The following is a 27,383-nucleotide window of genomic DNA, read 5'->3' as shown; positions in this document are numbered from 1 at the left end:
CAGTGTTGGACTGGGAGAAAACAGAAAGAAATCTCACAACACCAGCTTAAAGTCCAACAAGTTTATTTGTAGCAAACGCTCCAAGCTTTCCGAACACGTTCCTTTGTCACCTGATGTGTTTGAAAAGCTTGGGGCGTTTGCTACAAATAAACTTGTTGGACTTTAAGCTGGTGTTGTGAGACTTCTTTCTGTATTGGGCATAGAAGTCAGAAGTTTGCAGTGGAAGGTTGCATTTCTGAATGGAGAGCTGTGACAAACGGCATTCCTCAGGGATCGGTGCTGGGACCTTTTCTGTTTGTAATATATATAAACAATTTGGAGGAAAATGTAACTGGTTTGTTTAGTAAGTTTGCGGATGACACAAAGGTTGGTGGATTTGCTGATAGTGATGAGGACCATCAGAGGGTACAGCAGGATATAGATCAGTTGGAGACTTGGACGAAGAGATGGCATATGGAGTTTAATCTGACAAATCTGGATAAATGTGAGGTAATGCATTTTGGAAGGTCTAATATAGATAGGACATATACAGTAAATGGCAGAACCCTTAAGAGTATTGATAGGCATAGGGCTCTGGGTTTACAGGTGTACAGGAAAGTGGCAGCACAGGTGGAGAAGTGAGTAAGAAGGCATATAACATGCTTGCCATCATCAGTCGGGGCATTGACTTTAAAAATTGGCAAGTCGTGTTGCAGCTTTATAGAACCTTAGTTAGGCCTCACTTTGAATATAATGTTCAATTCTGGTCATCACACTACCAGAAGGATGGAGAGGGGCCAGAAAAGATTTACTACGATGTTGACTGGCATGAAGAGCATTAGGTATGAGGAGAGGTTGGAGAAACTTGGTTTGTTCTCACTGGAATGATAGAGATTGCGGGGCAACCTGATAGACTACAAGATTGAGGGGCATGGACAGAGTGGATCGTCAGAAGCTTTTTCCCAGGGTGAAAAAGTCATTTATTACGTTTAAAGTGTGAAGGGCAAGGTTTAAAGGAGATGTACAAAGTAAGTTTTTACACAGAGGGTAGTGGGTGCCTGGAACTTGCTGCCAGAGAAGGTAGTGGAAGCTGATACAATAGTGACTTATAAGAGGCGTCTTGACACGTATGTGAATAGGATGGGAATAGAGGGATATGTCCCCCAAAGTGTCAGGGGCTTTTGTTCAGTTGGCTAACATGGTCAGTGCAGGCTTGGAGGGCCAAAGGGCTTGTTCCTATGCTGTAATTTTCTTTGTTCTTTGATTCATGCGGAACACCGCTTGCTTCAGATCTCCATTCTGAAAAACACCTTTCCAGTGCTATTCTCTGTCTTCTATGACCAAGTCAGTTTTGTACCCATCTAGCCAGTCTACCTCAAATCCCATGTGATTTTAGTTTTTGTACCAATCTGCCATGTGGTACCTTGTCAAACGCCTCACTAAAGTTCATATAAACTACATCCACTGCCCTTTCCTCATTAATTATCTTTGTCATCTCTTCAAGTTGGTGAGACATGACCTTCTCCACACAAAACCATGCTGCCTGTCACTAACTAGTGCATTTTCTTTCAAATATGTGTACATCCTGTTCTTCAATACCTTCTTCAAAAGCTTACCCACCACTGATGTCAGGCTCACCAGCCTATAATTTCGTGGAGTATCCCTGTCTTTCTTGAACAAGGGAACAACGTTGACTATTCTCCAGTTCTCTAGAACCTTGCCTGTGGTCAAAGAGGATGTGAAGATTACTGTTAAGGTCCCAGCCTTAATTAAAATACATTTCTTAAAATAATGGTATTGTCACATTCGTGAACCTCCTCTAGACACTCTTCAGGGCCAGCACATCCTTAGATACGGGGCCCAAAATTGTTCCTATTACTCTAGACGTGATCTGACCAGAGCCTCATTAAGCTTTAGCAGTACATCCCTACTTTTGTATTTTAGTCCTATCGAAATGAATGCGAAGATTGTATTTGCCTTCCTAACTACCAACTCAACCTGTAAGTTAACCTCAAGTGAACCCTGACTAGGATTCCCAAGCCCCTTTGTGCTTCCAATATCTGAATTCTCTCCTCAGTTCAAAAATAGTCCACACCTTGATTCTTCCTACCAAAGTACAAAATCTCACACTTTCCTAACTTGTCCAAGTCTTTGTGTAGCCTTCCTGCCTCCTCAGTACTACCGTCCCCCCAACCTATCTTTGTATCATCTGAAAACTTAGCCACAATGCTCTCAGTTTCTGCATCTAGATCATTGATGGATAAAGTGAAAAGTTGTGGTCCCAACACTGACCCCTGCATAACCCCACTAGTCACCACTGCCATCCTAAAAAGAACCCTTTTATCCCACTGTCTGCTTTCTGCCAGTCAGCCAGTCTTCTATCCCATGCTAGTATCTTATCTCTAACTCTGTGGAATCTAATCTTATTCGGCAGTCTCTCGTGTGACACCTTGTCGAAGGCCTTCTGGAAATCCAAGTAGATAACATCCAGTGGTTCTCCTTTGTTTTACCTGCTTGTTACCACCTCAAAGAATCCTAACAGATTTGTTAGGCATGACCTCCCCTTGGTGAAACCATGCTGTCTTCGCCCTATTTTCCATGCACTCCTAAGTATTCCAAAATCTCATCCTTAATAATGGACTCTCAAATCTTCACAACGATCGAGGTCAGGCTAACTGGCCTGTAATGTCCCATCTTTTGCCCCCTCCTTTCTTAAAGAGGGGTACGTTAGTGATTTTGAAGACGTGTGGGACGCCAAAGTGGATAACCTCACACTAACTCACATTATACTGCATATATCATGTATATGCCCACTCATTCAGCCTGTCCAAATCACACTCAAGTACTTTTGCATCCTCCTCATAGCTCACCTTCCCACCCAACTTTGTATCATCTGCAACTTGGAGCTAATATGTTTCGTTGCCACTTCGAAATACTTAATAAACAATGTTGGGATCCAAGCACAGAATCCTCTCTATGAAGGCCAACATACCATTTGCTGCCTTTACTGCCTGTTGTACGTGCATGCTTACTTCCAGCGATGGATGCATGAGGACACTAAGGTCTTGCTGAGTATCCACTTCTCTCAATTTACACCCGTTCCTAACGTTGCTACCAAAGTGAATAACCTCGCATTTATTCACAATATACTATTCCTGCCATGCATATGCCCACACAGCCTGTCCACATCCTCCTCACAGCTTACCCTCCTGCCCAACTTTGAATCGTCTGCAAATTTGGAGATAACATATTCAGTTTCTTCTTCCAGATCATTGATATATGATGTGAACAATTCTTAGCACAGATCCCTGTGGAACCCCACTGACTGCCAATCGGAAAAGGACCCATTAATGCAAACACTTTGCTTCCTATCTGCTAACCAACTTTCTATCCATCTCAAGATATTACCTGTAATCTTATCTGTTTTAACATTACATAGTAATCTTTCATGTTGAAAGCCTTCTGAAAGTCTAAATAACCCATGTCCATCCACTGGTTCTCCTCAGTCAACTCTACTAGTTACATCCTCACAGAATTCCAACAGATTCAAATAGCTTTGACTGTGACACTACATTCTGCACTCTCTCCTTTCCTTCTGTGTGAACAGTATACCTTGCATAGCATGCAATACCTTTCACTCTATGCTAATGCATGTGACAAGAATAAATCAAAACAAAATCAAACAGATTCATCAAACATGATTTCCCTTTTGTAAGTCCATGCTGACTTTGATTATATCACTGAGTTCCAAACGCTGAGTTGTGAAACCCTTGATAATGGACTCGAGCAACTTCCCCCATTTGGCTCATGGGTCTATACTTCCCTGCTTTTTTCCCTATCTCCCTTTTTGAGTAGCGGGCTTACATTTATTACCCTCCAGTCTGCAGGAACCAGTCCAGAGTCCAAAGAATTTTGGAAAGTGAGCACTAATGGATCTGCTGTTTCCAGGGCCACTTCCTTAAGTACCCTGGGGTGCCCAGAAGTGCCTGCACCTTGGATTTCATGACCTGCACCGGTACAGGACTGAAGTCTTACACCAAGGTCACCATTGTGGTCACCGCCCTCACAGTGTTGACCTGGTTGACTCGCATGAATCCTCCATTCTACCTTTTAATCTGGGGAGTATAGCTGACATCCCTTCCTGATGTTCCACACTTTGCCTTTGGACCTCCAGCAACCAAGGCGTGATAAAGTCCAGAGGCTCATCTTCTGACTGAACTTGAGCAGATTCCTGTCAGCGTAGGAATATTCTATATCTTGGAATGCAATCTTGCCCCTCCTTCAACCTCATCTGTCTGACGGCTATTGTATTACAATTCCATGTGTCAACCATCGCCCTTAACTCATCTGTTTTACCTGCAATTTAATTTAATTTAATTTAATTCAATTTAATTCAATTTAGGAGTCGCAGTGTAATGTTGCAACTGTACACTACTCTAGTGCGGCCGCAAGATAGTGATAGCCTTTTTCCTCGGATGGAGAAAGCTAGCACGAGGGGGCATGGCTTTAAATTAAGGGGGGGTAGCTACAGGACGGATGTCAGGGGTAGGTTCTTTACCCAGCGGGTGGTGAGGGATTGGAATGCCCTGCCTGCTGCGGTTGTAAATGCGTCTAGTTTGGGGGCGTTTAAGAGATCTCTGGATAGGTTTATGGACGAAAAGGGATTGGTATAGGCTAGTGGGTCATTGTTTTTGTAACTGGTCGGCGCAACATCGTGGGCCGAAGGGCCTGTTCTGCGCTGTAATGTTCTATGTTCTATGTTCTATGTTCAATCATAGAAACCCTACAATACAGAAGGAGGCCATTCTGCCCATCGAATCTGTACCAATCACAATCTGACCCAGGCTGTATTCCCATAACTCTACACCTTTACCCTGCTACACCCCCTGACACTAGGGTCAATTTAGCATGGCCAATCATCCTAACCGGCACATCTTTGGACTGTGGGAGGAAACCAGAGCACCCAGAGGTAACCCACGCACACACAGGGAGAATGTGCAAACTCCAAACAGACATACAGACCGAAATTGAACCTGGATCCCTGGCACCATGAGCCAGAAGTGCTAACCACTGTGCCAGAATGCCACAGTACACCTGGCATTAAAGTAGAGGCTATCCAGCCTTGCCTTACTCCGTTTAAATTTAACACATCTGACCTGATTGTTTTATTGTATGATGCCTTGCCCATATTCTGCTGACAGGCTGTGTCTCCTCCCACTTGCTAAATTAGTTTAAGCTCTTCCCAGCAGGAGGAGTTGCACGTTCTCCTGTGTCTACGTGGATTTTCTCCGAGTGCTCCATTTTCCTCCCGCAGTCTGAACTTGTGAATACCAGATGGATTGGCCATGGTAAATGTCACAGGATTGGGTGGGGGAGAGGGCATGGGTAATATACTCTGTGACAGTCGGTGCAGACTTGATAGGCCTAATGGCTTCTTCTGCACTATATTCTACGATTCCATGAACAGCATTAGCAAAACATTCCATAAGGATGTTAGATCTGCTCTGGTTCAGATGTAGGCTGTCCTGCTTGTACAAGCCCCACCTTCCCCAAAAATAGTCCCAATGATCGAGACATCTCAAACCCTCCCTCCTACACCAAATCTTAAGCCACACATTCATCTGTACTGTCTTCCTATTTCTGTGCTCAGTAGCACTTGGCACTGGCAATAATCCAGAGGTCCAGCTTTTTAGTCTACTGTCTAGATCCCTTGATGCGAGACCTCATCCCACTTTCTAGCTATACCATTGGTACCAATCTGTAACATTAGCTTTACCTTATCACACTTCGCCTTCAGGATGTCCTGCATCCACTCAGTGACATCACAAGCCCTAGCACCCGGGAGGCTAAACACTATCCTGGAGCCGTGTTGACAGCCACAGTAGTGCCTATTTGTTCCCCTGACTATTACTGCCACCTTTCCTCTCTCCTGCCCCTCCTGTACAGACAGTTTGCTCATGGTGCCAGAATCTTGGCTCTTTCTGTACTCCCTGGAGCCTCCAAAACGGGACACTGATTTGCAAGTGAGAATCCAGGGGACTCCTGAACTATGTGCTTGTTTCTCTTGGACGCCCTAGTGGTCATTCCCTTCCTTCTTCAGGTCCCTTTAGCTGCAGTGGAACCACCTCTCATGATTGTGGTCTTTAAAATGATCAAGGAATTTGGCAAGGTAGATAGAGAGAAATTATCTTCTCTGTTTGAAGAATCCAGAAAGATGAGGTTAATTTTAAAATTAGAGCTATGCCATTTTTCAGTCAAAGATTATGGAAATCTGGATTTCTTCTCTAAATGTTTTTGATTCTGAGTCAATTGTAATTTTGTAGACTAAAATTGATTTAAAAAAATGCTCTTGGAAAAGAGTGTCAAGGGACATGGAGCAAAGGTCTGTAGTTCTATTTAGAACTAAGTATAGAGCAGCATGTGGAACTGGGAGGACTGTTCTCTCTCTTAAAAATATATTCTCCACTTAACCCAAATAAAAACAGAAGAGTGAAGAAGATGGTTGTGGTTACGGCAAGATATATAGAATCATAGAATCTGTACAGTGCAGAAAGAGGCCATTTGGCCCATTGAGTCTGCACTGACAACAATCCCACCCAGGCACTATGCCCGTAACCCCACGTATTTACCACGCTAGTCTGCCAAGCACTGAGGGATAATTTAGCATGCCAATTAACCTAACACACACATCTTTGAAGTGTGGAAGAAAACTGGAGCACCCAGAGGAAACTCACGTGGACATGGGAAGAGCATGCAAATTCCACACAGTCACAGTCACAGCTGGAATTGAGCCCGGATCCCTGGTGCTGTGAGGCAACTGTACGCTGCCACCTTGCTGCCCAAATGTAGATGGGTTGGTCAGAGGGGCAGAGCAGTGGCAGATGGCATTTAACACTGATAAGTGTGAGATGATGCACTTTAGAAGACCATAGAACATTACAGCGCAGTACAGGCCCTTCGGCCCTCAATGTTGCGCCAACCAGTGGAACCAATCTAATGACCCTCTAACCTAAACTATTCCAGTGTTATCCATATGCCTATCCACTGACCATCTGAACGGCCTTAAAGTTGGCAAGTCCACAACTGCTGCAGGCAGGGCATTCCACGCCCTTACTACCCTCTGAGTAAAGAACCTACCTCTGACATCCGTCCTATAACTACCATCCTTAATTTAAAGCTATGTCCCCTCGTGTTAGCCATCACCATTCGAGGAAAAAGGCTCTCACTGTCCACCCTATCCAATCCTCTGATCATCTTGTATGCCTCAATTAGGTCACCTCGTAACCTTCTCTCTAATGAAAATAATGTCAAGTCCCTCAGCCTTTCCTCGTAAGACCTTCTCACCATACCAGACAACATCCTGGTAAACCTCCTCTGCACCCTTTCCAATGCCTCCACATCTTTCTTATAATGTGGCGACCAGAACTGTACACAATATTCCAAGTGCGGCCGCACCAGAATTTTGTGCAGTTGTAACATGACCTCACGGCTCCGAAATTCAATCCCTCTACCAATAAAAGCTAACACACTGTGCGCCTTCTTAACAACCTTATCAACCTGGGTGCCAACTTTCAGGGAGCTATGCACATGCACCCCGAGATCTCTCTGCTCGTCAACACTACTGAGTCCTTCCATTAGCCCTATATTCTGTACTCCTGTTATTCTTACCGAGTGGATCACCTCACTTTTCCATATTAAACTCCATCTGCCACCTCTCGGCCCAGCTCTGCAGCTTATCTATGTCCCTCTGCAAACTGTAACATGCATCCTCACTGCCTATAACTCCTCCAACTTTGGTATCGTCAGCAAATTTACTAACCCATCCTTCTACACCCTCATCTAGGTCATTTATAAAAATGACAAACAGCAGTGGCCCCAAAACAGATCCCTGAGGTACACCACTTGTAACTGAACTCCAGGTTGAATATTTCCCATCAACCACCACCCTCTGTCTTCTATCAGCTAGCCAATTCCTGATCCAAACTGCTAAATCACCCTCAATCCCATGCATCTGCATTTTCTGCAATAGCCTACCTTGGGGGACCTTATCAAACGCTTTGCTAAAATCCATATATACCACATCAACTGCCTTACCCTTATCCACCTCTTTGGTCACCTTTTCAAAAAACTCGATAAGGTTTGTGAGGCACGACCTACCCTTCACAAAACCGTGTTGACTATCTCTAATCAATTTATTTCCCTCTAGATGATTATAAATCCTATCCCTTGTAATTCTTTCCAAAACTTTGCCCACAACAGAAGTAAGGCTCACTGGTCTATAATTCCCAGGATGGTCTCTACTCCCCTTCTTGAACAAGGGGACAACATTTGCTATATGGGACACTTGCTTTCATCAGTTGTGGTATAGAGTACAAGAGCAAGGAGATCATGTTAGAGTTGTACAAAGCACTGGTTAGGCACAGCTGGAGGAGTATGTGCAGTTCTGATCACCTCGCTATAGGAAGGATGTGATAACATGAGAGGATGTACAAAGGAGATTCAAAGAACAAAAACAGCCCGGGAAACAGGCCCTTTGGCCCAACGAGCCCGCGCCGCCATTTTAATATTACCAGTCCCCCCCTCCACCCATGACCCTTATCTGTTGTTTTTATGGCAATCCACATTGAGGGAAACTAATTTAGGGACAATTAATTACTTCCAATCAGCCTAATAGCACATCTTTGGGGTGTGGGAGGAAACCGGAGCACCCGGAGAAAACCCACGCAAGCACGGGGAGAATGTGCAAAGTCCCACAGACGCTGGCCCAAATCCATGTGTCTGCACAGCAATCAGCGATAGTCACTGAGCTGTCGTGTTGCCCAGCATCTGGTCCAGTTTAAGCACACACTAACAATGGAGCATTTGAACTATAAAGAGAGACTGGATAGGCTTGGTTTGTTCTCTTTAGAGCAGAGAAGGCTAAGGGGCTACCTGATTGAGGTGTATAAGATTATGAAGGGTATGGACAGGATGACTAGAAAGCAGCTATTCCCCTTTGTTGAGGGGTCAATCACAGGAGAGCGTAGAAAATAGGCACAGAAGTTGGCCATTTGGCCCTTAAGCCTGCACCACCATTCAATATAATCATGGCTGATCATGCACTTTGAGTATCCCACTTCAGCTTTCTCTCCAGACTCCTTGATCCCTTTAGCTGCAAGAGCCACATCCAGCTCCCTCTAGAATGTATCCAACGAACAGGCCACAGCAGCTTTCTGTGATAGAGAATTCCTTAGATTCATAATTCTCGAGTAAAGAAGTACTTCCTCATCTCATTCCTGAACGGTTTACCCCTTATGCTTAGACTGTGCCCCAGGGTTCTGGACTTCCCCAACATCGGGAGCGTTCTTCCGGCATGTAGCCTGTCCGGTCCAGTCAGGATTTTATGTACTTTTATGAGATCCCCCCTCATTCTGCTAAATTCCAGTGACTACAAGCTCAGTTGATCCAGTCTCTTCATAAGTCTGTCCTGCCATTCCAGGAATCAGGCCAGTGTAAGGAGCAGGGGATTCGGAGGGAATTTCAGAAAAGGGTGGTGGGAATCTGGAATGCACTCCCTGAGAAGGTATTGTTTGTTCCGGTTAAGCGAAAGGATGGGAAAGGTAGGATTAGAGAGCCGTGGATTACGGGGGATACTGAAGACTTGGTTAGGAAGAAGAGGGAGGCGTATGATAGGTCAAAACAAATGGGTACGGAGTGTGCGCTGGAGGAATATAGAGAGAGTAGGAGGGAGCTAAAAAGGGGAATTAGAAGGGCGAAGAGAGGGCATGAGATGGCTTTGGCCGGTAGGATTAAGGATAATCCTAAGGCATTTTATTCCTATATTAGAGGCAAGAGAGTAGTTAGAGGGAAAATTGGTCCTCTTAGGGACAAGAGTGGAGAGTTGTGTATTGAGTCGGAGGGAATGGGGGAGCTCCTGAATGAATACTTTGCGTCGGTATTCACGAAGGAGAGGGGTTCGGAATCGTGCGGTCTCTTGGAGGGAGCGGAGGTTCAGTTGCAGGATATAGTTATTACGAGAGAGGAAGTGCTAGGGCTTTTAGGTAGCGTAAGGACGGATAAAGCTCCGGGGCCTGATGGTATTTATCCCAGGCTGCTTAGGGAGGCGAAAGATGAAATTGCTGGGCCTCTGGCGCACATCTTTGTCTCTTCTTTGGACACAGGTGAGGTCCCAGAAGACTGGAGGGTAGCAAATGTGGTCCCGTTGTTCAAAAAAGGTAGTAGGGATAACCCTGGGAATTATAGGCCAGTGAGTTTGACGTCGGTGGTAGGGAAGTTAATGGAAAAAATACTTAGGGGTAGGATGTATGAGCATTTGGAGCGTTGCGATCTGATTAGGGATACGCAACATGGCTTTGTTAGAGGGAGGTCTTGCCTTACGAATCTGGTGGAATTCTTTGAGGAGGTGACAAAAACGGTTGACGATGGGAGAGCCGTTGATGTCATCTACATGGATTTCAGTAAGGCGTTTGACAAAGTCCCTCACGGTAGGCTGGTAGAAAAGGTTAAGGCGCATGGGATACGAGGCCAGGTAGTTAGGTGGATTGAGAACTGGTTGGGAAATAGGAGACAGAGGGTAGTTGTGGAGGGTACCTTGTCGGGCTGGAGGCCAGTGACCAGTGGTGTGCCGCAGGGCTCGGTACTGGGACCTCTCCTCTTTGTAGTCTACATAAATGACTTAGAAGAGGGAGTAGGTGGTGTGATCAGCAAGTTTGCTGATGACACCAAGATGGCAGGGTTGGCGGGTACAGAGCTGGATTGTCAGGTGATACAACAGGATATAGATAGGTTGGTGCAGTGGGCAGATAGGTGGCAGATGGCATTTAATCCTGACAAATGCGAGGTGATGCATTTTGGAAGGAATAATGCAGAGAGGAGTTATGTGATAAAAGGTAGGCCGATTAGGAGTATAGATGTACAGAGAGACCTGGGAGTGCAGGTCCACAAATCCATGAAGGTTGTGTCACAAGTGGAGAACGTTGTTAGGAAGGCTTATGGGATGTTAGCCTTTATAGGAAGGGGCTTAGAGTATAAAAGCTGCCGTCTAATGCTTCAGTTATACAGAACGTTGGTTAGACCGCATTTGGAGTACTGCGTCCAGTTCTGGTCACCTTATTACCGGAAGGACGTGGAGTCTCTGGAAAGGGTGCAGAGGAGGTTTACCAGGATGTTGCCTGGCATGGGGGGACTGGGTTACGAGGAGAGACTGAAGAGACTGGGGCTATTCTCCTTGGAAAGAAGGAGATTGAGAGGGGACATGATAGAGGTATATAAGATACTGAAGGGAATAGATAGAGTTAATAGTGAGAGACTGCTCCCTAGACTGGGTACGAACACAAGAGGTCATCAATTAAGGGTGAGGGGGGGGAGGTATAATTTGGAGGTAAGAGGAAGGTTCTTTACACAGAGAGTTGTGGGGGTCTGGAATGCGCTACCGAGTAGGGTGGTGGAGGCAGGCACGTTGGACTCGTTTAAGATGCAGTTAGATAGGCATATGAGTGAAACGGGAATGGAGGGATATGGTAGGGGCTATTAAATAGGGTAAACCTCGGGAGACACCGGAAGGGCAGGCTGTATAACTAATATGTTTTGTCTTTATTCCACAGGTGGAGGTCCACCTCGTGTCAAGCGAGGGGCATGCACACGGCAGGTTGTGCGTGGGCTGCTCTTGGAAGTCCAGGAGTGGCCTAGTACTTCATGTCGGTGTGTGTGCTTGATCCTGGACCGATAGACGGGCACCGCAACAGCTCAGTGACTAGCACTGCTAGCTGTGCAGATACATGGATTTGGGCCTGTGTCTGTGGGAGTTTGCGCATTCTCCCTGTGGTTGCGTGGGTTTCCTCCGGGCGCTCCGGTTTCCTCCCACACCCCAAAGATGTGCTCTTAGGCTAATTGGTTTCCACCAAATTGACACTATTTCTTCCCTGAATCTGACTGAGTAGGGTCCCATTCGTAGACATGCAGGGTAGAATAGGTGTAGGGCGATGCGGCGGCGCGGGCTCGTTGGGCCGAAGGGCCTGTTTCCCGTGCTGGGTTGTTCTTTGTTCTTTGTTCTTTCTTTGTATTGGAGGCTGGAAACCTTACAACTTTCAAAAAATATTTGGATGAGCACTTGAAATATCATAACATTTAAGGATATGGGACAAGTGCAGGAAAATGGGATTAGCACGCCTTTAATATTAGTTGCTGTCAGTGCAGGCTCGATTGGCTGAAGGGCCCTTTCTGACTCTATGACCCTAAGGTCTTGTTGAATTCTACTGAAAGGTCACACTTTCAAGCAATCCCAGAGACTGATTATATGGCAGAATGCACTGCCTTCACCAGTTTTATGTTGAGATTTATCATGTTTTATTATCTCCTTGACATTACTTACATGGAGAGAAGATATTTATCTGTAACATTTCTGTTGTCATTGTACATTAAAATCCACTCTGAACTGTGAGTTGTCAGAAGTAGTTTTCACAGGCTAGATCCTGCTAACAAAGAATTCCTGGGTGTTGATTAAACAGAAATTATGTATGTTTGCTTCGTACTTTGTGATCAGTTGTGCTCTTTTTGACAGAGAGCAACATTATAATTAGGATCACCTCAGTACTTTATAATCCATTATAAAATCTCTGAACTTCTCAAGTCTTGAGTTCTTTCTTTTGCTGCTTGGCAGTCAGTGACTAGTGGAGTTCCGCAGGAATCTGTGCTAGGACCCCAACTGTTCACATTATATATTAATGATTTGGAAAAGGGAACTAAATGTATTATCTGTAAATTTGTAGATGATACAGTGTTTAATGGGAGAGTGAGCTATGAGGAGGATGCGGAGATGCTTCAACGTGATTTGGACAGACTGTCTGTGTGTGGGTATTTGCATGGAAGATGCAGTATGATGTGGATAAATGTGAGGTTATCCATTTTGGTAGCAATAATAGAAAGACAGATTATTGAATGGGTATAAATTGAGAGAGGTGGGAACTCCTTGAGACCATGTTGTCCTTGTGCATCAGTCGCTGAAAGTAAGCACATAGGTACAGCAGGCTGTAAAGAAGGCAAGTAGTATTTTGGACTTCATAGAAAGAGGATTTGAGTCTCAGTAGAGAGATGTTTTACTGCAATTGTATTGGATGTTGGTGTGGTCATATCTGGAGTACTATGTGCAGTTTTGGTGTCCTTATCTGAGGAGGAATGCTCTTGCTGTAGAGGCAATGCAATGAAGGTTTACCAGACTGATTCCTGGGATGGCAGGACTGTCGCATGAAACCTTAGTGTTCTGGGACTACCTGGATCCACTGGCGTTTGCCTGTCGCTGCAAAAGGTCCACAGCAAACGTCATCTCCCTAGCCCTGCACTCAACCCTAGAACACCTAAATAACAAGGACACCTATGTCAGACTCCTATTTATTGACTACAGCTCAGCTTTCAACACCATTATTCCCACGAAACTCATCTCCAATTCCATGGCCTGAGCCTCGGCATCTCCCTCTGTGACTGGATTCTGAACTTCCTAACTCTCACCACAATCAGTAAGGATTGGCAACAACATCTCCACGATCATCCTCAACGCTGTGTTCTCAGCTTCCTACTATACCCACTTGGAAATAAGGGGACATATTACTGAGAGACAATATGCTTTGTGAAGGGGAGGTCGTGTCTTACGAACTTGATTGAGTTTTTCGAGGAAGTGACAAAGGTGATTGATGAGGGTAGGGCAGTGGATGTTTCCTAGTTGCCCAAGGGCAGTTGAGAGTCAACCATATTGTTGTGGTTCTGGAGTCATATGTACGTCAGACCAGGTAAGGCAGATTTCCTTCGCTAAGGGATATTAGTGAACCAGTTGGTTTTTCCGACAATCGACGATAGGTTTCATGGTCATCAGTAGATTCTTAATTCCAGACGTATTTTTTATTGAATTCAAATTCCACGATTTTGCATGGTGGGATTCGAACCCGGATCCCCAAAACAGACAGCTAAGTCCTGTTGAGGCGCAATTTGTAATGCAAGAAACACAGCAGCCAATACTGGAAATCAGAAATAAAATTAAAAATTGCCAGACAAGCTAACAGGTCTGGCAGCATCTATAGAGAGAAACAGAGTTAATGGGCGAGATTTAGTGAGAGTTAACGGGCCTGTTCATGACAGACGCAAATCCTGCTGTGGACATTAATGTTGTCTACACGGATTTCAGTAAGGCCTTTGACAAGGTCCCTCATGGCAAACTGGTGCAGAAGATGAAGTTGCGTGGGATCAGGGGTGAGCAGGCGCGGTGGATACAAAACTAGCTCGGTAAAAGAAAACAGAGGGTAGAAGTGAAAGGATGCGTTTCTGAATGGAGGGCTGTGACAAGTGGTGTTCCTCAGGGATCAGTGCTGTTTTTATATATATGTAAATGATTTGGTGGAAAATATAACTGGATTGATTAGTAAGTTTGAGGACAACACAAAAAGTTGGTGGATTTGCAGATAGCTATGAGGACTATCAGAGGACACAGCAGGATATAGATCAGTTGGAGACTTTGGCGGAGAGATGGCAGATCATAGATTCATAGATGGCAGATTCATAGCGAGGGGGATTGAATATAAAAGTAGGGAGGTCTTGCTGCAGCTGTATAGGGCATTGGTGAGGCCGCAGCTGGAGTACTGTGTGCAGTTTTGGTCGCCGTACTTACGCAAGGATATTTTGGCCTTGGAGGGAGTGCAGAGGAGGCTTACTAGGCTGATACCGGAGTTGAGGGGGTTGAGCTATGAGGAGAGGCTGAATAAACTAGGCTTGTACTCGTTAGAGTTTAGAAGAATGAGGGGAGATCTCATTGAGATGTATAAGATGATGAATGGGATGGATAGGATAGAGGTGGAGAGGCTCTTCCCGCTCAGAAAGGACAGTAGGACTAGGGGGCGCAGCCTCAAGATAAAGGGGGGGCGGTTTAGAACAGAGTTGAGGAGGAACTTCTTCACTCAAAGGGTGGTGAATCTCTGGAATTCTCTGCCCGTTGAGGTGGTGGAGGCTGCCTCGCTAAATATTTTTAAGACGCGGGTTGATGGGTTTTTGATAAGCGAGGGGATTAAGGGTTATGGGGAGAGGGCGGGAATGTGGAACTGAGCCACGACAGATCAGCCATGATCTTATTGAATGGCGGGGCAGGCTCGAAGGGCTGGATGGCCTACTCCTGCTCCTAGTTCTTATGTTCTTAGATGGAGATTACTCTGGGCAAATGTGAGGTAATGCGTTTTGGAAGGTCTAATACAAATAGGAAATATACAGTAAATGGCAGAACCCTTAAGAGTATTGATAGACAAATGGATCTGGGTGTTCAGGTACGCAGGTCACTGAAAGTGGCAATGCAGGTGGAGAAGGTAGTCAAGAAGGCATAGGGCATGCTTGCCTTCATCGGCCGAGGCATTGAGTTTAAAAATTGGCAAGTCATGTTGCAGCTTTTTAGAACCTTAGTTAGGCTGCACTTGGAATATAGTGTTCAGTTCTGGTCGCCACACTACCAGAAGGATGTTGACGCTTTGAAGAGGGTACAGAAAAGATTTACCAGGATGTTGCCTGGTATGGACGGCATTATGTGGAGAGGTTGGAGAAGCTTAGTTTGTTCTCACTGGAACAACGGAGGTTGAGGGGAGACCTGAGAGAAGTCTACAAGATTATGAGAGGCATGGACAGAGTGGATAGTCAGAAGCTTTTTCAGCTTCTAAGCTTGTGTCAATCACGTTGTCCTATCTAAACCATTTAATCACTTAAATACCTCCATTCCCCGTTTGTTTATATGTCTATCTAGTAATGATGAATAGATAAGTGTCAGGCTAAAGGAAAGTCTGTGGTGGTGCTACTCAGGTGTTGGTATTTTTCCTGATGTATGTTAATGACTACATTTTGGTGTTCACAAGACAATTTCAATGTTTACAGATGATACAAAACTTGGAAGACGTTGGTAGGTTGGACAGATAGGTGGCAGATGAGAGAAATTAAGGTAATGAATTTTGGTCAGAAGAACATGGGGAAACATTATAGGGGCAAAATCATAAAAGGAATTCTGGAACAACAGGACTTGGGTGTATATGTGCATCGATCATTGAAGGTAGAAGGGAAGATAGAAAGAACAGTTAATAAAACATATCATGTTATAGATTTTATTAAAGGGGCATAGAGCATAACTTATAACTTAGTAACTTATAAAAATTCAGCATAACCACTTTGCTGTTGTGGTGGCAAGGTGGTGATGTTGAACTTACATAAGTTATTACTTCGACCACGGGTGGATTATTGTGTACAGTCCTGGGCACCACAATATAAGAAGGATGTGAATACATTGGAGAGTTATCACAAATGATTGTGGTTGTTGGAGGTCAGATACCTCCCATCCCTGGACATTACTGCTGGGGTTTCTTCGGGTAGTGTCCTAGGTCCAACCATCTTCAACTGCTTCACTAATGATCTTTCCTCCATCATAAGTGGGGATTTTCACTAATGATAGCACATTGTTCTGTATCAATCACGACTCTTCTGATGCTAAAAGAGTTCTAATCTGTATGCAACAAGACTTTTAGGCTTGGGCTGATGAATGATAAGTAACATTGGTTCACAGAAGTGCCAGTCAATGACCATCTCCAGTGAAAGAGAAGCTAACCATCTCCCCTTGACATTTAGCGGCATTACTGTCATTGACTCCCTCACGAATAACATCCTAGGTAGGAATGTTGGGCAGAAGCTTAGTTGAACTTGTCATATAAATGCTTTGGATACAAGATTTTTGAGGGGAGAGCTGGAAGAAAAGATAAGCTAAGTTTATTTTCACCTACTTTTTTCAGTTTTTTCTTTAAATAGTCGGAAACCAGAAGTAGGTCACGGAGAGACCTGGGGCGGTTTGTAGTATTTTTTTTGCCCAATAAATTTGAACAGGGAGGACACCCGAGACACTACACACTCAGTGTCTCCCATCCTCCCCCTCCTCTAACCTAAAAAAAAAGACCCAGTGTGAGAGTAGGTGAGCTTTTTTTCTCTTTTTTCCTTTTCTCTTTCGTTTCTTAGTAAGGTAAGCTAACAAGGATGTCAGTGCAGGCAGTGCAATATTCCTCCAATGGGATGTTTGAGGTGAGAGACGCCATTAGTGTCCCAGCTGAGTACACCTGTAGGAAGTGCACCCAATTCCAGCTCCTTGAAGACTGTGTTAGGGAACTGGAACTGGATGAACTCAGGATCATTCGGGAGCGGAGACAGTAACAGATAAAATCTACAGGGAGGTTCATACTCCTAGGAATGAGGATACTTGGGTAACTGTTAAAAGGGGTAAGAAGCAATCAGTGCAGCGATTCCTCTGTGGCCGTTCCTCTGTATAACAAGTATACTGTTGGGGAGGACGACTTACCAGGGGTAAACCATTGGGGTACAGGCCTCTGGCACAGAGTCTGTGCCTGTTGCTCAGAAGGGAAAGAAGGGGAGGTATAGAGCATTAGTTATTGGGGACTCCATAGTTAGAGGGACACATAGGAGATTCTGTGGGAATGAGAGAGACTTGGGATTGGTGTGTTATCTCCCAGGTGCCAGGATCCGTGACGCCTCGGATCGTGTTTTCGAGATCCTTAAGGGAGAAGGGGACCAGCGCCAAGTTGTGATCCACATAGGCACCAATGACATAGGTAGGAAAAGGGATAGAGATGTAAGGCAGAAATTCAGGGAGTTAGGGTGGAAGCTTAGAGTTAGAACAAATAGAGTTGTTATCTCTGGTTTGTTGCTCGTGCCACATGCTAACGAGGAGAGGAATAGGGAGAGAGAGCGGTTGAACACGTAGCTACAGCAATGGTGTGGAATGGAAGGATTCAGATATCTGGATAATTGGGGCTCATTCTGGGGTAGCTGGGACCTCTACAAACGGGATGGTCTACACCTGGACCAAAGGGGTACCAATATCCTGAGGGGGAAATTTGCTAATGCTCTTCAGGAAGGTTTAAACTAATTCAGCAGGGGGATGGGAACCTGGATTGTTGCTCCAGTATACAGGGTGATATGAATAGTGAAGTCATGAATAAGGTTTGAAGTGTGTCTTCTTCAACACCAGAGCATCCGGAATAAGGTGGATAAACTGACAGCTTGGGTTGGTACCTGGGACTTCGATGTTGTGGCCAATTCGGAGACAAGGGTTGAGCAGGTTCCAGGGTTTAGATGTTTCAGTAAGATCAAGGAAGGTGGTAAAAGACGGGGAGATGTGGCATTGTTAGTCAAGGACAGTATTACGGTGGCAGAAAGCACACTTGATGAGGACTCATCTATTGAGGTAGTATGGGCTGAGGTTAGAAACAGGAAAGGAGAGGTCGTCTTGTTGGGAATTTTCTATAGGTCTCCAAAAAGTTCCAGAGGTGTGGAGGAAAGGATTGCAAAGATGATTCCGGATAGGAGCGAAAGTAACTGGGTAGTTGTTATGGGGGATTTTAACTTTACAAATATTGACTGGAAAAGCTATAGTTCAAGTACTTTAGGTGGGTCAGTTTTTGTCCAATGTGTGCAGGAGGGTTTCCTGACACAGTATGTAGATAAACCAACAAGAGGTGAGGCCACATTGGATTTGGTAGTGACCACAATTCGATTACATTTACTTTAGTGTAGGAAAGGGATAGGGATATACCGTAGGGTAAGAGTTATAACTGGGGAAAAGGAAATTATGCGATTAGGCGAGATTTAGGATGCATAGGATGGGGAAGAAATCTGCAGGGGATGGGCACAGTTGAAATGTGGCGCTTGTTCAAGGAACAACTACTGTGTGTCCTTGAGAAATATGTACCTGTCAGACAGGGAGGAAGTGGTTGAGCTAGGGAACCGTCGTTTACTAAAGAAGTTGAATCTCTTGTGAAGAGAAAGAAGGAGACTTATGTAAAGCTGAGACCTGAACGCTCAGTTAGGGTGCTTGAGTTAACAAGTTAACCAGGAAGGACCTAAAGAGAGAGCTAAGAAGAGCTGGGAAGGGACATGAGAAGTCTTTGGCAGGTAGGTTTAAGGAAAACCCTAAAGCTTTCTATAGTTATGTCAGGGATAAAAGAATGACTAGGGTAGATTAGGACCAGTCAAGGACTGTGGGAAATTATGCATGAAGTCCAAAGAGATAGGAGAGGCGCTAAATGGATATTTTTCATCAGTATTCACACAAGAAAAAGACAATGTTGTTGAGGAGAATACTGAGATATAGGCTATTAGACTAGATGGAATTGAGGTTTGTAAGGAGGAGGTGTCAGCAATTCTAGAAAGTGTGAAAATAGATAAGTCCCCTGGGCCAGATGGGATTTATCCTAGGATTCCCTGGGAAGCTAGGGAGGAGATTACAGAGCCTTTGGCTTTGATCTTTATGTCGTCATTGTCTACAGGAATAGTGCCAGAAGACTGGAGGATAGCAAATGTTGTTCCCTTGTTCAAGAAGGGGAGTAGAGACAACCCTGTTAATTATAGACCACTGAGCCTTACTTCTATTGTGGGCAAAGTTTTGGAAAGGGTTATAAGAGGTAGGATTTATAATTATCTAGAAAGGAACAATTTGATTAGGGATAGTCAACACGGTTTTATGAAGAGTAGATCGTGCCTCAAAAACCTTATTGAATTCTTTCCCAGGTCAGAGGTGACGATCACGAGGGGTCTTGGGCTCAAGGTGAGAGGGATGAGGTTTAAGTCAGATATCAGGGGGACGTTTTTTACACAGAGGGTGGTGGGGGCCTGGAATGCGCTGCCAAGTAGGGTGGTGGAAGCAGACACGCTGGGATCGTTTAAGGCTTACCTGGAAAGTCACATGAGCAGACTGGGAATGGAGGGATACAAACGAATGGTCCAGTTGGACGAATGAGCGGCACAGGCTTGGAGGGCCAAAGGGCCTGTTTCCTGTGCTGTACTGTTCTTTGTTCTTTGAGAAGGTGACCAAAGAGGTAGATGAGAGTAAAGCAGTTGATGTGTATATGGATTTCAGTAAAGTGTTTGGTAAGGTTCCCCATGGTAGGCTATTGCAGAAAATGTGGAGGTGTGGGATTGAGGATGATTTTGTGGTTTGGATCAAAAATTGGTTAGCTGAAAGAAGATAGAGGGTAGTGATTGATGGGAAATGTTCATCTTGGAGTTCAGTTACTAGTGGTATACCACAAGGATCTGTTTTGGGGTCATTGCCATTTGTCATTTGTATAAATGAGCTGGATGAGGACGTAGAAGGATGGGTTAGTAAATTTGCGGATGACACTAAAGTAGGTGGAGTTGTGGACAGTGCGGAAGGATGGTTCAGGTTACAGAGGGACATAGATAAGCTGCAGAGCTGGGCTGTGAGGTGGCAAATGGAGTTTAATGCGGATAAGTGTGAAGTGATTCACTTTGGAAGGAGTAACAGGAATACAGAGTACTGGGCTAATGGTAAGATACTTAGCAGTGTAGATGAGCAGAGAGATCTCGGTGTCCATGTGCATAGATCCCTGAAAGTTTGCACCCAGGTTAAGAGGGCTTTTATTAGTAGAGGGATTGCGTTTTGGAACCATGATGTCATGTTGTGGCTGTATAAAACTCTGGTGCGGCCGCACTTGGAGTACTGTGTACAGTTCTGGTTGCCGCATTATAGGAAGGATATGGAAGCATTGGAAAGGGTGCAGAGGAGATTTACCAGAATGTTGCATGTTATGGTGGAAAGGTCTTATGAGGAAAGGCTGAGTGACTTGAGGCTGTTTTTGTTAGCGAGAAGGTAGTTAAGAGGCGACTTAATAGAGGCATACAAGATGATCAGATGATTAGATACGGTACATAGTGTGAATCTTTTTCCTTGGATGGTGATGGCTAGTATGAGGGGACATAGCTTTAAATTGAGGGGTGATAGATTTAGGACAGATGTCAGAGGTAGGTTCTTCACTCAGAGTAGTAATGGCATGGAATGCCCTTCCTGCAATAATCGTGGACTCTCAACATTAAGGGCATTTAAATGGTCATTGGATAAGCATATGGATGATATTGGAATAGTGGAGGTTAGTTGGGCTTTAGATTTGTTTCACAGGTCAGCGCAACATCGCAAAGTACATAACAGCGCAAAGGGCCTGTACTGCGCTATTATGTTCTATGTTCTAAGGAGTTGCCATTTATTTGCCTTGATGAGCATGAATCCAAAAACAAGATACTTGATGCCATCCAGGTCAAAGCAGTCCACTGGAATAATCCCCCATCCAACACCTTAAACACTGACTTCTCGAACACTATATCATGTAAACCATACACAAAATGCTTTTCCAACAACTCACTACGGCTCCTTCGACAGCACGTTCCAAGCCTGCAACCTCTACCAGCCAAGGACGGCACATGCTTGGGAACGTCACCACCTGCATGTTCCTCTGCAAGCTACTCACTACCCTGAGCTGGAATTATATGACCATTATTTCAATGTTGCTAGGTCAAAATCCTGGAGATCCCTTCCTAAAACTTGTGTGTATAACACAACTCCAGATGGATACAGCAGTTCAGGAAGACAACTCTCCATACCACCTCAAATGCAGTTTGGGATGCGGAGTAAATGCTGATCCTGCTGGTGAAACATATTTGTCATGAAATAAGGTTAAAAAAGATGGTGCCAATACATTCTAATCCTTGGCACTGAAGTTTTCACCTCACTTGTCTCTTGTACACCTTGCTGTTTTTTCCCAGGTGTTTGTTTTACACATGTGGACATTAATCCCTATTTTACCAAGTCCAAAAATGTCTACACTAAGATCTGTGCTTGGTTGTATGTCCTTGATGACAATAAGAGGTCGGTTCTTGTGTCAACAGTCTGTTCCTGTAACAGACTGTTAGATTCTAACTCCCACTGCCAGTATATTTTCTTCCATTTCTGGCACTTTCACTCATGTTCCCAGTATTTTCTCTCACATTTCTGCCGTTTCCCATTCCTGGTGTTTTCTTTCTCAAGGGTCAGTCATGAAGGGACATACGTTCCAAGTGAGGGGTAGCAGGATTTGGAGGGATGTGAGGAAAACTTTTTTTACACAGAGCAGATGACGGTCTGGAACGCACTACCTGAGAGGCTTGAGCACTTGGTACATCATAACATTCAGAGCTATGGGCCAAGTGCTGGTAAATGGAATTAGGTGGGAGTTCAGGTGTTTCTGATGTTTTGATGTGAATTTGATGGGCTGAAGGGCCTGTTCTGTGCTATATGATCCTATGATCATATGACTTTTCAATAAAATAGAGAGGAAAGGGTGCTATTTCCATAATGTGAACTAGACAAGTTATTTGCTTCAAGAACTGGCTCCTATCAGTACTAGCCTTATACTAGCCCACTGAATGCTGGTTTCTGCTTTATACTGTTGCATTGACAGAATGTTGAGCTGTTGATACTTTCTCGTTATACACTCGTCCTCATTAGTTTGCCATGTTGCCTTTGGCAAGGAATCATTGCCTGAAAAACAGCTCTTCGTTGGTTTTTAATTGGCTCCGTGTTTCACCGACAGTAGTTTCTGTCCGTGCTATTAACCTGCCCCTTAAAAATCCAGGAGGCAGAATGACACCAAGTTATCAGCTGTGTCTTTTTTTGCAATTATCCTTGCATGGCCAAAGCCAATACCACCTCCACTTGACTGGTCAAATTCCATCCCTGATCTCTGAAGTTCATTACTTCCTGTAGTAGGTAATAAGAGCTGAAGATTTCCCTCAGCTGATTTTTATTACTCAAGTAATATTATTCCCATAATGTTAATTAGTAATGTTATTGGACACTCATGGTGCATGGATTCAAAAAATATAAAACAGTTAATGTAACTATCATTATAAGTAGTCTCGCCTTATCTAATTGAATTTGATTCTAACCTCATCCAAGGTCACAGTGATACGGCATAGGAGGTCAATTGGTTTATAGTGCGCCTTTAAAGATCTGTTAGATTAGTCTCACTCACCGACTCTCTCCTAAAAGCCTTGCAACTTATTTTTTCTTTTCAAGTATATATTCAAGTATCTTTTGAAGTTTATTGTTGACGTAATTCCAAAGTACACCACTCCACAATATTGTCTGGAGGCCTACTCCACGGTTGGTTACCCTTTGAAAAAATACATCTTGGTATCAGTCCTAAATGTGTCTTTAATGAGTTTGAATGTATGCTGATTAGACCCAATATCATGTTTCAGGTCTACACACCTGAAGGTTTCTGAAGTTGGAAGATATTTTATTTTACTTAGATGCAAGAAAATCTTCCAATTTGCACGTGCAAGCGCTCAGAGATTATAGAGCGGGGAAAAACAGATTAATGGAATTAGATCCCCAGAGAAATAGAAGGAGTATACAGTCCATACTGTGATGACTTGGCTAGCTTCAGGATGAATTTGCTAGTCCTGTTGTTAACCTCGTGGGTGCAATTTAAAGATGTATCTGGCTGATTTGGTTGTCCTTCTGGTGACCTAGGTGGTTCCAGGTTTGAAAGGTTGCAAGGTATGTTGGAGAGAGATGAATCCTACCTTTGTCTTCTCTTGTTAGCATCTCAGCTACTTGTCCTCCTACTGCAGAAAAAAAGAGAAGCTTAAATAAACGGTGTGGCTCTGTCACATGACCTTTCTGATTCAAACATAGTCATTGCAAGTGTATTCTCTCTTGTAATCTATTCAGTTCAGTGTGGGAATCCCCTACCTTTGGCCAGGGTTCCAGTCCTCAAGTGATTGGGTTTAAGGCAGTTCCATTAATAGTTAATAGAATCATAGAATCCTGCAGTGCAGAAGGAGGCCATTCAGCCCATCAAGTCTGCACCGATCGCAACCCCACCCAGGCCCTCATCCCATGCATTTACTCTAGCTGGTCGCCCTGATCCCAGCACTGATCCCTGCGGCGCATTACTTATTGCATCTTGTGAAGCATAAAAAGACCCTTTGATGTCTACTTTCCACTTCGTGTTAGCTAACTAATCTTCTATCCATGCCAAAATGTTATCCCCTATGCCACGAGCTTTTATTTTCCTTGATGTGGCACCTTATCAAATACTTTCTAGAAATCTAAGTATAGTACATCCACTAGTTCCCCTTTATCCACAGCACATATTACTTCAAAGAACTTTAAATAGATTAAACATTTCACAAATCCTTATTGACTGTGCCTGATTACCTTGAATAACATCTTTCATAATCATTTCTAACATTTTCCTTGTGATAGATATTAAGCTGACTAGCCTGTAATTTCCTGTTTTCCGTCTCCCTTGCTTTTTGAATTTGCTATTTTCCAATCTAATGGGACCTTCCCAGAAATTCTCCCTCCTACTTCATAAGGGAGGTAGAGCAAAAACAGGAAATTATAGACCAGTAAACCTGAAGTTGGTAGTGGGGAAATATCTAAAATCCATTATCAAAGATTTTATAGCAAAACACTTGAAAAACAATGGCAGAATTGGACAGGGTCAGTATGGATTAATGAAAGGGAAATCGTGCTTGACAAGTCTACTGGAATTCTTTGAGGATGTTGATGAGGAGGAGTCAGTGGATGTGGTTTATTTGGATTTTCAGAAGATTTTTGACAAAATCCCAAGTAAGAGATTAACGTGTAAAATTAAAGCACGTGGGATTGAGGGTAGTGTATTGAGATGGATAGAAAACTGTTTGGCAAACAGGAGACAAAAAGTAGGAATAAACTGGTCTTTTTCCAAATGGAAGGCAATGATTAGTGAGGTACTGCTGGGATCCAGCTATTCACTATATGTTCAAGATTTAGATGAGGGAATTAAATGTAATCTCTCCAAATTTGCAGAAGACACAAAGCTGGGTGGGAGGATGAGTTGTGAGGAGGATGCAAAGATCATTCAGTGTTATTTGGACAAATTGTGCGTGGGCAAATGATTGGCAGACACAGTATAATTTAGATGAATGTGAGACTATCCACTTTGGTAGCAAAAACAGGAAGGCAGATTAGATATCAGATATTTGAAAGGCCATAAATTGGGAAAGGAGAATGTACAATGAGACTTGGGTGTCCTTGTACACCAGTCGCTGAAGTTAAACGTGCACATACAGCAGACGACAAAAAAAACAAATGGTATCTTGGCCTTCATACCGAGAGCATTTGAGTACAGGAGCAGCCTTGGTGAGACTACACGTGGACTATTGTTTGCAGAGGAAGAATGCTGTCACTCTAGAGGGAGTGCAGAGATGGTTTACCAGACTGATTTTTGGGATGGCAGAACTGACATACGCAGAGAGATTTGAGTCGATTAGGATCTTATACACTAGAGATAAGAAGAATGTAGCCGGATTTCATAGAAACCTTTAAAATTCTAACAGGACTAGACAGAGTAGAGGCAAGAAGGATGCTGCCAATGGTGGGTGTGTTAGAACCAGGGGTCACAGTCTGAGGATACAGGACAGAGCTGAGGAGAAATTTGTTCACCCAGAGAGCGGTCAGCCTGCGGAATTTGCTACCACAGAAAGTAGTTAGTACCGAAACATTGAATGTTTCCAAGAACAGTTTGTTATAGCACTTGAGGCGAAGGAGATCAAAGAACATGGGGGGTGGATGGATGGATGGTGGGGTCAGGCTACTCGAGTTGGATGATCAGCATGATCATAATGAATGGCACAGTAAGAGTTGGAGGACCAAATGGTCTCCTGCTCATGCTTTCTATTTTTCAATGTTTCTATGAATCTAGAGAATTTTGGAAAATTAAACCAACTCATCAAAGAGCTCACCAGCAATCCGAGGATAAAATCCATCACAACTCGGGGATTTGTCAGCACACAGCTTCAACTTATTACTCAGTACTGCTTCCCTGGTGATGATATTTTCCTGAGTTCTTCCCTCCGTTCCATTTACAGCCATTTCTAGAATATTATTTTTAAACTCTATCCTGAAGATTAATACAAAATACCTGTTCAATTCATCTGCCAGCTCCTTACTTTCTACAATTCATTCCTGGACTCTAAAGGATCAACGTTAAATTTGTTAACTCTTTCTCGTACTATCTGGTTTTATATTTCTAGCTACCTTTCATATGTGCTGCAATTTTTCCCTTATTAATCTTTTAGCCATTCTTTGATATCTTTTCTGTCCAATCTTCTGCTTTGCCACCCATCTTTGCCTTTCCTTTAAATGTGATGTTGTCTTTAACCTTTTTGGTTAACCACTGATTATGGGTCCTCCCCTTGGAATTTTTGTTTCTCATTAGAATATATCTATTCTGCGTATTCTGAAATATCCCTATCTATCCCTTAACCTAATCTGTCAGTTCACTTTCACTGGTTCTGCTTTCATGCACCCATAATTGCCCTTATTTAAGTTTGAAATACTAGTCTTGGATTTCCAGCCAGTAGATTAAATATCATTATTTGATATGACCCTGTCATGAAAATGTTTTAAATTCTCAGTCTAATAACCTAACAACCTGAGTGATACAAGCTCAGGTAACATCTCATTTCAACGATGCCTATAAAGGCATCTGTAGTGATTCACTATTAACAAAAATACAGGAACAATGCTTGAAAGTGTCTTTCTTATGTGCTGTAACACAAAAATACTGTAGGATATGAGAGGTTTAAATATATCTTTCTTTTTTATTACAGGGAGCAGTCAGTGGTGTACTTCTAGTGACTCCCAACAACATCATGTTTGATCCTCACAAGCATGATCCTCTAATAAAAGAACGTGGCTGTGAGGAATATGGCATCATGTGTCCCATGGAAGAGGTCCTTTCAGCAGCCATGTACAGTGACATTCTGGACAGTAAAATCAAAGAATCTTTGCCTCCGTAAGAGCTAATGTTTACAATCTTTTTCAAGCAACAATATGGACCTCTATTTGTAATGAACCATATATATTGGAATTCACAGGAATTGGTGACAAATTTAAATTCCCTGTCCTTTCGCAAAGTGCTTCTTATCCTACTGCAAAAATGAAATTGCTGTTTGAGGTTTCTCATATTATTTGAACTGTTACTGACTGAGTTAAATACCTGAAGATTTGCTTCTTTTGGAAGCCCCATTTTTGGTCAAAATTTATGAAATTATTCATTTTTAGAAGATTAACTTTTATAGTGATGTCCAGAGTTGGCAATCAGCTGAGGACTGAATTACAACATGAATCATCGAATGCTTATTGTACAGAAGGAGGTCATTCAGCCCATCGAGTCCATACCGACCACAATCCCATCCAGACCCTATTCCCGTAACTCCACACATTTATCCTACTAATCCCCTTGACACTAGAGTCAATTTAGCGTGGCCAATTACCTAACACACACATCTTTGGATGGTGGGAGGAAACCGGCGCACCCAGAGGAAGCCCACGCAGACACGGGGAGAATGTGAAAACTCCATACAGACAGTGATCCAAGGCTGGAATTGAACCTGGGGACCTAGCGCTTTAAGGCAGCATTGCTAACTACTGTGCTGCCCTTATTTATGTGATATTTGTGAATTCAGCTACCCAGATCCATGATACTGAGATTTAAATATCA

At 43.6% G+C, this 27,383-nt stretch overlaps 1 protein-coding gene across 5 annotated transcripts in view; it reads left to right on the top strand.

Moving 5' to 3' along the window:
• The window catches only part of oxr1a (oxidation resistance 1a), a 588,813-nt gene that overhangs the window by 354,325 nt on the left and 207,105 nt on the right, over positions 1-27,383 (top strand). For all 5 annotated transcript variants that reach the window (XM_080193724.1, XM_080193727.1, XM_080193723.1 and 2 more), the window contains one exon: positions 26,491-26,675. In XM_080193724.1, coding sequence (XP_080049850.1) covers positions 26,491-26,675 — 185 coding nt within the window. The remainder of the gene's footprint in view (positions 1-26,490; positions 26,676-27,383) is intronic.

Source organism: Carcharhinus amblyrhynchos, chromosome 8 (assembly GCF_965287045.1).
Source record: "Carcharhinus amblyrhynchos chromosome 8, sCarAmb.v2.hapA, whole genome shotgun sequence".
Classification (NCBI taxonomy): Eukaryota; Metazoa; Chordata; class Chondrichthyes; order Carcharhiniformes; family Carcharhinidae; genus Carcharhinus; species Carcharhinus amblyrhynchos.
The sequence above is the reverse complement of the archived record's forward strand: the minus strand, read 5'-3'. Positions and strand labels throughout refer to the sequence as shown.